The sequence below is a fragment of the Staurois parvus genome, unplaced genomic scaffold (genome assembly GCF_062004578.1).
Source record: "Staurois parvus isolate SC_StPar_1 unplaced genomic scaffold, SC_StPar_1.0 ptg001495l, whole genome shotgun sequence".
NCBI classification, from domain to species: Eukaryota; Metazoa; Chordata; class Amphibia; order Anura; family Ranidae; genus Staurois; species Staurois parvus.
This window is the reverse complement of record NW_028319291.1, coordinates 730,516-743,372: the sequence shown is the minus strand read 5'-3', so window position 1 is coordinate 743,372 and position 12,857 is coordinate 730,516. Positions and strand designations below refer to the sequence as shown.

The 12,857-nt window shown below is 47.7% G+C and overlaps 1 protein-coding gene across 1 annotated transcript; it reads left to right on the top strand.

Moving 5' to 3' along the window:
• The first annotated feature begins 56 nt into the window (after positions 1-56).
• On the top strand, positions 57-12,474 carry PNKD (PNKD metallo-beta-lactamase domain containing). The gene is made up of 3 exons (XM_089662600.1): positions 57-212; positions 9,922-10,037; positions 10,954-12,474. Exons 1-3 carry the CDS (start codon positions 74-76, stop codon positions 11,125-11,127), a joined length of 429 nt encoding a protein of 142 aa, XP_089518726.1. The 5' UTR covers positions 57-73; the 3' UTR covers positions 11,128-12,474.
• Positions 12,475-12,857: the final 383 nt, after the last annotated feature.

Genomic DNA, 12,857 nt, shown 5'->3' with positions numbered 1-12,857 from the left:
CTCCCTTGCTGTCATTTTTATCAATACATTTTTCATTCGCATAATGTAGCATTTGTTTTATTGTGTATTAAACATGCGGCCCTTTGCATATATTCATATTGTTAATGTATTTTCTGCCTGTACAGGGAGAATGTTCGAAGGCTCAGCACAGACGATGCTGAAATCACTGGACACCGTGACCTCTCTCAATGATAGCACGCTGCTCTGGCCTGGTAAGTGGTCACAGTTCTTACCTGCTGACAGTCAAATTTTTCACTGCGGATAGATATGGGAGATAACTCCACAGGAAGATTCCGACTATTATCAATCCATAAATTCTTTTTTTTTTCCTTTTAACTGTATTATAGTGACACCTAGTGGAAAGAACATTACATTAACAGGACTCATCCCCTGCCTGAATCTGGCTTACACAATGCACTAATAAATGGTTTACCAGATGTTCAATACGTTCTCTGCTCTGTACATGTCTGTGAAAGTTGGGGCTCCCCAGGCAAACGTTTAATTTTTTTTTTTTGGATAGATTGGGGGAAGAGTTAGACTCTGTCAGGCTTTGATTGCAGATCTTATTAAAAGTAGCAATGACATCATCACTGTGCTGTACATGGGCTGTGCAGAAAGCAGATCTGTGGGAAGGGCCCAGAAGCCCCACCCACTACAGGCTGCAGAAAACTACAGGAGGGGGCGGAGACCAGACCAGTCCTCCTGCACAAGGAGCAAGAGTAGCAGTGATCGGTCTTTATTACAGGAAGTCTCACGCTGGATTACTGCACAGATCTGGAAGAAATGCACTTAACACACTGAGATTCAAGGAAGAATACATATAACCAATATTGTGCGAAACCATTCATTAAGTTTTAATAGAGTGGTGGGGGGAGAGGGTTAGAAATCTTTTTACTGCGGTTTGTTCCTTGTTCCTAGAAATGAAAGGCAAACCATTTATTAATAGATTAAAAAAAAAAAAAAAATGGAAAAAAGTATGATTTTGTTTAAATGATCACATTCCCTCTGCTCTCAGCTGCATAAGAGGTGGGGGAGGGGAAACAGCATCACACTGATCTTTCTGCTGAATGGCTGGGGGGGCATTTTGTCACAAGTCTGATTATTGGATGAAAACAGGCTGAGTGTCCAGCACAGCTAGAGAACGGACTACGATGTGCTTTCATGCCTAGTGTGGTCAGTTTTTTGAATAGGAACGCATTGGGACTGACAGGAACACCAGGGATTTCACACAAAGAAAGCAATACAAAGAGAACAGGAGACTTTTTCATACAAGTACACGGTACAGCCGGCACATATCAGGAATAGGAAAAGTTGGGTTTACATATTCTTTAAAGCGGAGTTCCACCTGAAAAAAATAAAAAGAAAGTCAGCAGCTACAAAAACTATACCTGCTGACTTTTAAAATACAGACACTTACCTGTCCCTCGGTCCAGCGATGTCCTCACCATGGCTGGTTTCACCGGCAGTCTTCTCTCCCTGGCGCCGGCATCTTCAGTGTGGGCACCCGGCTTTGACAGCTTACGGCTTCACAGCCGGGTGCCCACTGCGCATGCGCAAGAAGCGCTGCACTTTGTGAATGTCCCACGTAGTCTTCTGGGACCTGTCACGTGTCCCAGAAGACTACGTGAAGGGAAGGGGGAGAGGACAACTTCTGCTTCCCATCGCCTAGGTTATCGCAGTGGGAGTGGGTACCTGTCAAATTTGGGTACCCACTCCCCAAAGGTGCCAATCCTTAATGGGGAGTGGGGGACAAAGGCTTAAAGAGGAACTTCCCCTTTTGTGTGGAGCTCCGCTTTAAATATAAATGGAACCCACGTACCATTTTAAAGCACGCCATGGACTCATATCTCAGTGTTCAGTCTTGCAGTGACTAGAGAGTGAAGAGGTATGCTCCAGCACATGAAGGGAGGGGGACACAGGCATCCAGCACTCTCAGATATTCTGAATGCTGAAGACCAGCCTTTCTCAACCAGAGTTCCTCCAGATGTTGCTAGGGGCTCATTGAGCAATGAGCGCTTCTCTCAGTTCACCACTGACACCAATGGTCTTTTTAGCTACTAAGGGGGGGATTCTGACCACCAATGTAAGGAGCATTCTTCCCTACTGACCATATAAAGCCAATTATCAGTGAGCTGTGGGTATAGTCATTATTATTTATTTCAGGTACTTATATAGCGTCGTCAATTTATGCAGCATTTACATATATATTGTACATTCACATCAGTCCCTAACCCTCAAGGGGTGTACAGTCTAAGGTCCCTAACTCACATTCATACATACACATACTAGGGACAATTTAGACAGGAGCCAATTCACCTACCAACATGTCTTTGGAGTGTAGGAGGAAACCCACACAGGCACAGGGAGAACATGCAAACTCCAGGCAGGTGGTGCCATGGTTAGGATTCGAACCGACGACCCGAGTACTGCCAGGTGGAAGTGCTAACCATTTAGCCACTGTGCTGCCCGTAATGGAAATGGAGGGGAGGAAGGACACATGGGCTGCATAGAGAGCGAAGTATGGTATTAATGGGTCTTATCTTGCATTGTCTCCTTAAAGCGGAACTTTAAGCGGTTTTCTCTAAGCACACCCTCCTGCCTGAGCTAAGGGCAGATGGATTCCAGGAAGTAAATGCTACACGAGTCATCTGCCCTTACTCAAGATGGCGTGTGGCTAGAAATGCTAGTGATTTCTCTGCAATAATAAAGCATGGAGACATAGATGGATGGGGGAGTTTGCTTTGAATATTAAAATGAATTGTTTTTAGTTTGTGGTTCTCAGATGCTGTGTAGTTCCACTTTAAGAACTCCAGGAAATATAACTGGAAAGGTTGATAGAGTAATGCAGGCCATAGATGGGTCGAAAATCGGCCGATTTTTCGGCCGAAAATAAAATCGGCCGATTTTCGGATCGTTAGTGCGCTAATTGTTCGGCCGTTTTTTCGGTATTTTGGCAGATTTTTTTTATCGGCAAAGTTGGAAATAAAGCGGCCGATTTTGCCGATCGGCCGATTTTCGTGGCAATAATGGGCAAATCGGCCGATCTTTTTACCGATAAAAAAATCTGCGCATGAGCAGTGACCTGCAAGAGGAAGACACAAAGAAGAGGATGAAGAAGAAGAAGAGGAGGATGAAGAAGAAGAAGAGGAGGATGAAGAAGAAGAAGAGGAGGATGAAGAAGAAGAAGAGGAGGATGAAGAAGAAGAAGAGGAGGATGAAGAAGATGAAGAAGAAGAGGATGAAGAGGAGGATGAAGAAGAGGAATTCCAGTCCGGCAAAAAGTGTCCCTGCAGAGAGCTCCGCTATTTCTTTGACAGTTCCTTGACATTTATAGCGGTTGCAACAATGTATCCATTTAGGATACAGATGTTTTTATTTGGAAACAAATAGATACATTGTTGCAACCGCTATAAATGTCAAGGAACTGTCAAAGAAATAGCGGAGCTCTCTGCAGGGACACTTTTTGCTGGCTGTAGACTGGATGAAAATCGGCCAATTTTTTTTTTTTTTCCGTTGCTGGTAACGTCGGCCGCTTGAACGACCGATTTTTTTCGTTTTTTTAAAGAAAAATCGTCCAGTTTTCTCCCCATCTATGGCCTGCATAACTGTACTTAGCTCCAGGTATTCAGTCTAATTGACCATGGGGGACAACTCCCTCCGTTGTTCCCAAAAGTCACATGTAGGTCTCTACAGAGCAGTACAATTGCATAGATTTGAGTACAATTGCACAATTGAGTAGAATTTTGGGGTGAGGGGGGGGGGGTTCTTTTCTGGTATTGTAACGAGACTTCCCACTCGTCTGCTCATCCTTTGCGCTCTAAAGTTGCTTTCTATTTTTCCTTTTGGTTCCATTGCAACCCATAGGTCTCTCTGCCTATTTTTTTTTTAGCATGTTACCATGAAGTACTTTGCGTATTTGCTTATCCTTTGCTGATGAGTAACATTTGTCTCTTAAGTCACTTCTAAGAGGCAGATGTCTTTCTTGGCATTACACTCGGTTAATAAGCTTTGACTAAGTTTATCTATGACATGGATTTAATTGGCACCATCCCTAACGAATTTAAAAGTCACATATTTTATGCTCGCCTAAGCATTGTGGCCGCATTGAGCAGGCTTTACACTGGGCTTCTGGGCAGGGGCTGAAGCCTATGGACCAGTGGTGGTCCGCTTTTTTGATATGGGAGGCTTGTGTGCAGTCCCTGACATCACCAAAGGGCCGTACATACAATTCAGTGAATATTCAGTCTCAGAGAAAGCAGGCACACATCAGGATATGCAAAAGGTTTCCTATCTGACGCTTTTGTGTAGAGAGATTATTATTATTATACAGGATTTATATAGCGCCAACAGTTTGCTCAGCACTTTACAAAATGAAGGCAGACATTACAGTTACAATACAATTTGGTACAAGAGGACACAGAGGGCCCTGCTCCTGGGAGCTTACAATCTAGGAGGAAGGGTTGAGTGATACAAAAGGTAATATATATGGGGGGGATGAGCTGATGGAGGAAATAAATGGCGGTTTACTAAGTAGAAGCAGGATAGGCTTCTTTAAAGAGAAAGAAAGAGGTTTTCAGGGATCGTCTAAAGGTGGATAGATTAGGAGACAGCCAGACAGATTGGGTAGGGAGTTTCATAGGATGGGAGAAGCTCAAGAGAAGTCCTGGAGGAGAGCATGGGAGGAGGTGACACGGGAACTAGAGAGCAGAAGGTCTTGGGAAGATTGAAGAGAGCGGTTTGGTTGATATTTTGAGAGATGGAGTAAAGGTGTCCTCCATGCAGTGTCTTTTGTAGAAGGTACACAGCAGGGGCAGACTGACCATTTGGAAACTCGGGCACTGCCCGGGGTCAGTAGGGGGCCCCATGAGATGCCCCTGGTACCTTTTTCATAGGCTTTTTTGAGTTTGGGCAAGGACACAGGGGCCTCATGATCCCCTATTGCCCAGGGGCCCCATGAGTTGTCAGTCTGCCCCTGGTACACAGTGTGGGCTCACCAATCCTGATGATACCCAGACTCAATGGGGCTCCTGAAAAATCTGTAACCAGTGAAGTGTTCCTGAACTATGCTCCTGGTGACGCTGGGATTTCGCTGTATCTGTAACGGTGACGATAAGATTGACCCCCAACTGTCACTCGACCGACAGGGAGCTGGCGATGGTGGAGCTGCCTGCAGGTGAAGACTCTCCACAGTGTCCCGGGCCGTGGCACCTACTCACGTTCTCCAGAGTGGCTGCGCCCCTCCTCTCAGCTGAAGGCCATAGTCCCTTCCCCGGGACAGGCTCTTTATCTCCTCTTCCAACATTCTTCCCTCCCTAGCCCACTGGAACTTGAAGTTTGTGGCAAAACTGGCTCCATGTAAAACCCAACTCTCTGGACTACATGTCCCACAATCCCCTGCTTTCAATAGTGGCTCCCTCTGCTTCCAGGAATTGATGTCACAATGGCTAGGCTGATCACTAGAGATCGCTTCCATAGCCCCTGATACCGGTGCCCCCGCATGCTTCCACCATGTATCCGGGCCCCGCTTGCCTTTCTGCTGGCCCGAGGAGTGCCATCGCGGGAGCCGGTGGGTGGAGGGGAGAGAAGAGAGAGGACGAAAGTACGCTCTCCTCCCCTTCTTTCTGTGACCCGGAAGGTGACTGTCACTGCCGGGTCACGGCTGTCACTTTCCTCGGCTAGAACAGCAGGGAAAACATGTATTGCAATTGCATTCCGATACATCTAGTGGAGACCAGATTAGACATTGGGGGTCTTTTAGACCATGCATGTCTCAAAGAGAACCTGTCACCTAAAAATCATCATCCTTGTGTCCCCTATGTGATGAAAAAAAAAGTTAAGTAAAAAAAAAATGTTTTATTGCAAAAAAATATAGTTACACCCAAGCACATAACATCCCCCCCCCCCATACACACACACATACATATCCGCACATACAAATGTAAACGCACAAGTCCGGGTGCCTGTGTGTGAAAACGTCGATTGCAATACACGTTACATATCACCATGCACCCCAGAGTGGAAGCAATAATTCTAGCACCGGACCTCCTCTGTACCACTAAGCTGATGACCTAGAGGGGGCTTTTGAAACATTGCCTACAGAAAATATAAGGTACTGAAGTTTGTCTCCATTTCATAGGTGCACACAGATTTAAGGTTTGGCATGTTGGGTATGTATTTACTCGGTGCAACCTCGTCTTTTATATTTTACTAAAAACATGGGTAATTTATTGCGTTTGTGTGCCCTAAAATTCACTTATTTATGTATCATTTATTTCAGGTACTTATACAGCGCCGTCAATTTTACGCAGCGCTTTACATATATATTGTACATTCACATCAGTCCCTAACCCTCAAGGGGGGTACAATCTAAGGTCCCTAACCCTCAAGGGGCGTACAATCTAAGGTCCCTAACCCTCAAGGGGCGTACAATCTAAGGTCCCTAACCCTCAAGGGGCGTACAATCTAAGGTCCCTAACCCTCAAGGGGCGTACAATCTAAGGTCCCTAACCCTCAAGGGGCGTACAATCTAAGGTCCCTAACTTACATTCATACATACACATACTAGGGACAATTTAGACAGGAGCCAGTTCACCTACCAGGAGTGTGGGAGGAAACCGGAGTACCTGGAGGAAACAGGCACAGGGAGAACATGCAAACTTCAAGCAGGTGGTGCCGTGGTTGGGATTCGAACCAACGACCCCTAGTACTGCCAGGCGGAAGCGCTAACCATTTTTACTGAAATTTTGCATTTCCTACACCTTTTCAGTAATATTGTGTGACATAAAAAAATTGGAACTACCACTATCTTGTTCTCTAGGGTGTCTGCTTTCAGAAAATCTATAACGCTTGGGGGGGTTTGTGTAATCTTCAAGCCTGAACGTGTGCAAAAAAAAATGCAAAACCGGCTCTGGCAGTGAAAGGGTTAAGGAATGTCCATAAACACCCATAATCTGAGTTTCCTGCACAGATGTATCGCTCTGCTTTACACAATAACGAACTTTCAGTAGAAGGATTCTCCAGCTGTTTTGAAAGATTCTCACGAAAAAAACAACTTCATCTGGAAAGCCCCTGCAGCCTGTTCTTCATGTAGACATGGATGCTGTAAAACTGCATTTATATTGACTGATGCAGAGAGAGCTTCAGAAACCAGAGACCATTGAAGAAGGAATGGTCCTTCCATAACCATCAATGAGATTCTCTGTCATTTTCTATGTAGAACTGGAAATCTGAAGGAGAGGATCTGATTGCTTACCATTGGCTTTGAGATCCACCATGGGCCATGGCCAAGAGACCCATTGGGGTTGATTTACTAAGGGCTCATGTACACGGGGCGTCTGGAAAACTTTTCTGAACGATGGAAACAAACTGCTGGAAAACGTAGGTTAAAAAACGTCTGTTTATGCGCGTTTGCGTTTAGAAGCGTTTTTTAAAGATACCCTCAGGAGACCTTCCAAATGCCCAGAATGCACTGAAAAACAGTAACTAATTAACTATTTCAGACATTTTGAGAGAAATAGAGAGAGCAGAAGCAGAGAGAGCAGTATGTGTGGAGATGACCGGTCTTTTCTGGTTGTATTCACTATGGATCCCATCATGAGCATAATGCGGCGCGTTCTACCATTTTTTTTTCCTTCACGTGAAACCTGCAACTGACTGCGTTGGTGTACCGGATCCATTTGAGTGCACGGAAAACACTTTGCATGCATTTCTGATGATGAAAAAAGGCTCTGCACAGCATTTGAACATGAAACAGTTAAAAAAGCGCTTCTAAATGCAAACGCTTCTAAACGCGGTTAACCACGTTTACAAGCATTTGAAATGCCGGTAAAATCTTCTCCTGAACGAAAGTTTGGTGCGTTAAAAAAAAAACGACTGTAAACTCAACTGCCTGTAAAGGACGATGTGTACATGGACACATAGGAAAACATTAGGAAGAGTTCAGGGGCTGCTGAAAAAAACGCCGAACAGCTTCTGAACGTCGGTGTACATGAGCCCTTAAACTGCATGGTGAACAATCCGGCGCAGCTCTGCATAAACCAATCAGCTTCCAGATTCTATTGTCAAAGCTTAATTGAACAAGCTGACGTTAGAGGATGATTTGCTACCATGCACAGCTGCACCAGATTTTGCACTCTCCTGTTTTAGTAAATCAACCCCATTGCGTCTTAGAGGACAGATGCACCCAAACGTAATATTTTCGTTCTAGGAGAAGCCTGGCATGCTGAGTCAGCCCTTGGCTTCTTATTTGTCTTTGATATGCCAACAACAAGATCTTCAATAATTCCCCAGTCTGTATCTATCCAACTGGGAATTTTTGGTCTTCTCTTTCTTTGGGTGTTCCAGCTCTTCCTGTTACATTCTCTGTAATGCAAAATGAAAAATAATTCTAGCAGAGATGATGGGAACCCTTCATAAAGGACACAATAGTGGTTCAGACTTAGGAATTTATTGTGAAGATACAGGTAACCCCTTATTTTGGGCACAGCTGATGTGCAGAGCTGGGAATTCAGCCCAGGGATCTTGGGAACTTCTCAAAAGGGGCACAGTGGGTCTACAGACCTGGGAGCTCAGCACCAGGTTGGTGGGAACCCAACACAATGGGCACAGCGGGTGTACAGACCCGGGAGCTCAGCACCAGGTTGGTGGGAACCCAACACAATGGGCACAGCGGGTGTACAGACCCGGGAGCTCAGCACCAGGTTGGTGGGAACCCAACACAATGGGCACAGCGGATGTGCAGACCTGGGAGCTCAGCACCAGGTTGGTGGGAACCCAACACAATGGGCACAGCGGGTGTACAGACCCGGGAGCTTAGCACCAGGTTGGTGGGAACCCAATACAATGGGCACAGCGGATGTGCAGACCCGGGAGCTCAGCACCAGGTTGGTGGGAACCCAACACAATGGGCACAGCGGGTGTACAGACCCGGGAGCTTAGTACCAGGTTGGTGGGAGCCCAACACAATGGGCACAGTGGGTGTACAGACCCAGGAGCTCAGTACCAGGTTGGTGGGAACCCAACACAATGGGCACAGCGGGTGTACAGACCCGGGAGCTTAGTACCAGGTTGGTGGGAGCCCAACACAATGGGCACAGTGGGTGTACAGACCCAGGAGCTCAGCACCAGGTTGGTGGGAACCCAACACAATGGGCACAGCGGGTGTACAGACCCGGGAGCTTAGTACCAGGTTGGTGGGAACCCAACACAATGGGCACAGCGGGTGTACAGACCCAGGAGCTCAGCACCAGGTTGGTGGGAACCCAACACAATGGGCACAGCGGGTGTACAGACCGGGAGCTTAGCACCAGGTTGGTGGGAACCCAACACAATGGGCACAGCGGGTGTACAGACCCGGGAGCTTAGTACCAGGTTGGTGGGAACCCAACACAATGGGCACAGCAGGTGTACAGACCCAGGAGCTCAGCACCAGGTTGGTGGGAACCCAACACAATGGGCACAGCGGGTGTACAGACCGGGAGCTTAGCACCAGGTTGGTGGGAACCCAACACAATGGGCACAGCAGGCGTGCAGACCCAGGAACTCAGTCCAGTCATGATGGTAACTCATAATGGGCACAGCGGGAGTACAGACCTGAGAACTCAGTGCGGGAATGGAAGGAACACCTCATAATGGGTAAAAAGATCTTACAAGCAGAGTCCCTGAGAGACTGAAAAAACTGCCAGGGGTCTTAACTGTGCAGCGTCTACTCAAAACTTAAAGGATGAGCTGATATTTAAGTACCCCTTATGCCTGAAATAATGGCGTTCCCTAAAGCAGCCACTCAGATCACAGCGATTGTGTTTCATGTGCTGCTTGGAAAATATAAGCATGGATATGATTGGTTGCTGTAGGCCATGTAGACATTTTTCTATGAACTCTTTGTAGGTGGTGATCATTTTTCTTATTTCTCTTCCCATGCAGGACATGAGTATGCCGTAGACAATCTGAAATTTGCAGAAGTGGTGGAGCCTGAAAATGCTGTGCGCGACCGGAAGTCCCAGTGGGTCAATCAGCAAAGGCTGGAGAAGAAGTGTACGGTTAGTACCGGTAGTTGGCTGGATCAGGGGGGTGTATCACGGTAACAATTCTGTAAATGACCCAAGGACAACTTTGAGAGGATGTTCGAGGCCATACACAGACTTTGGTCTGTCTTAACAATATTTACCAAAGCCTACGTAATCTGAAGATCTACCTTGTTGGATCTAATTTGATTGTTTGGACCAGTGATCTCCAAACTGCAGCCTGGGGGCCCATTGCTAGCCTGTAACCGGCGCTTGGTGCACTAATCCTCCCACTGACCTCAACGATGGAGCACTATTCCTCCCACTGACCCCAATAGTGAGGAACTATTCCTCCCACCGACCCCGAGGATGGGGGGAACTATTCCTCCCACCGACCCCGAGGATGGGGGGAACTATAGCTCCCACCGGCCCCGAGGACGGGGGGGGGGACTCTTCCTCCCACTGGCCCCGAGGACGGGGGGGGGGGACTCTTCCTCCCACCGGCCCCGAGGACGGGGGGGGGACTCTTCCTCCCACTGGCCCCGAGGATGGGGGGGGGACTCTTCCTCCCACCGGCCCCGAGGACGGGGGGAGGGGGACTCTTCCTCCCACCGGCCTCGAGGACGGGGGGAGGGGGACTCTTCCTCCCACCGGCCCCGAGGACGGGGGGGAACTCTTCCTCCCACCGACCCCCTAGGATGGGGCAGTATGAAATGAAACTGGCCCAACATAATGACAGTTTTGCATTAGAGGTAGCACGAAAAGAGACTGGCAGTAATCCATAGAATCCAGTCAGGTTCTGCCTTATATCAGTTTAGAGAAGCCAAGACAAAAAAAAATATGATGAATTCTGATTGGCTGCTATGGTTTACTACCCTTTGCAGCATGCCTTTTGACTCATGACATTGGCTTTAGTCTGGTTATTAAAGTACTTTATATTTTTTCTTTACAGTGCCCGTCCACCATAGGTGAAGAGAAGGAGTACAATCCATTCCTGCGGACGCATTGCAGGGACTTGCACATGGCGCTGGACCTCCAGCGAGGGGCGGATGAGGAATGGAGTCATTTTCGTGCTCGAGTGTTAGAGGAGGTCCGACGAAGGAAAGATCTTTTCAAGGAACGATAGTTTCCTCATCTCAGGATAATGGACGGCTGTGCAGAACGACTCCCCCCCCCCCCCCCCCCCCCCCCCGCCTCCAGGCACCCCAACCTCAATCTGTGATGTCACCTCCATCATTGGTGTGCTGTGAAATCTTCCCTGTTTGTTCTGCAACTGAGATTTATTCTGAGGACACTGAAACCTGCCCAGAAGAGCACTCTGATCACCTGTACAGAAATCAACCCCAATGGTTTCCCCAAGCAATGACACTTGTACTAATGTATTAGGAACTCAACATGACCCATTTTTGGAAACCTGCTGGAGAACTATATAGAGAAGTGGGGAGGGGGGGTCACTGCAATCTGTCCACCATTACATAACCAGGGGGACTGTTTCATTGGTGTGAACACTAGTAGTGGCCAAGTGCCACAGACTGGAGGGTTCTGCAAAATATCAAATTGATCCTTTTATGTGTCGTCCTCTCTTCCTATTTTCTCTACTGTATTTCTTTTGGCAATTTCCATGACACATCTTCATCGGCCCTCTGGTTCTTTTACCAGAATTCAGTCTGTCAGATTTTTTTTTTTCTCCCGTTTCTTCCTGCCCCTCTACACGTCTTTCTCCTTCCATTCATTTTCTCTGCCTCTTTTACTTCCCATTTTTGCATGCATTTGCAGTGCATCTTTCCTAAGCTTGCATTTCCTTTGAGGTCCCTTCCATCTTCTTTCGACTTTTATGTGTACTGCACTGTGTTGTGTATATTTTTGTGCATTTGAACACGTTTCTGTGTACGTGGAAAAATGCAGTTTGCTGTAACTTTTTTTTTCACTGCAGTGCACTGCAATGGTGTGAACTATGCCCATAGGATAAGCTGGATTTTCGACTGTCTATGCAGTTGGAGTGCAGTCAGAAGAGCACCCCCCTGCATCAGGTGTAAATGGGCCCTCTCTCTCTCTTCCCATTCTCTCTCTCTCTCTTCCCATTCTCTCTCTCTTCACCCCCTCTGTTTCACCATTCTCTCTCTCTCTCTTCCCCTTCTCGCGCGCGCTCTCTCTCTTCCCCTTCTCGCGCGCGCTCTCTCTCTTCCCCTTCTCGCGCGCGCTCTCTCTCTTCCCCTTCTCGCGCGCGCTCTCTCTCTTCCCCTTCTCGCGCGCGCTCTCTCTCTTCCCCTTCTCGCGCGCGCTCTCTCTCTTCCCCTTCTCGCGCGCGCTCTCTCTCTTCCCCTTCTCGCGCGCGCTCTCTCTCTTCCCCTTCTCGCGCGCGCTCTCTCTCTCCCTCCCGCTTCTCGAGCTCTCCCCCCCCTTCTCACGCTCTCTCTCTCTCTTCCCCTTCTTTCTCTCTTCCCCCCTCTCTCTCTTCCCCCTCTCTTCCCCCTCTCTCTCCCCCCCTCGCTCTCTCTCCCCCCTCGCTCTCTCTCCCCCCTCTCTCGCTCTCTCTCCCCCCCCTCGCTCTCTCTCTCTCCCCCTTCTCGCGCTATCTCTCTCTCCCCCCTCGCTCTCTCTCCCCCCCTCGCTCTCCCCCCCGCCCTCGCTCTCTTTTCTCTTTTCTATCATCCACTTTCCCTCTATTACTTTGACTGTACTGACACATGAATGATCTAGGTGAACTCTAATGGGTACTCTAACAGGGATAGCACCGTAGACCCTCCGCAGTGGTATTCCATTTTGATGTTCTACCAGCAGTGGGAAGGTTCTCAATCTTCTGTATATGTTAGAACACTCAGTTACATATATGTACATTCTATAGTTATGTAAATA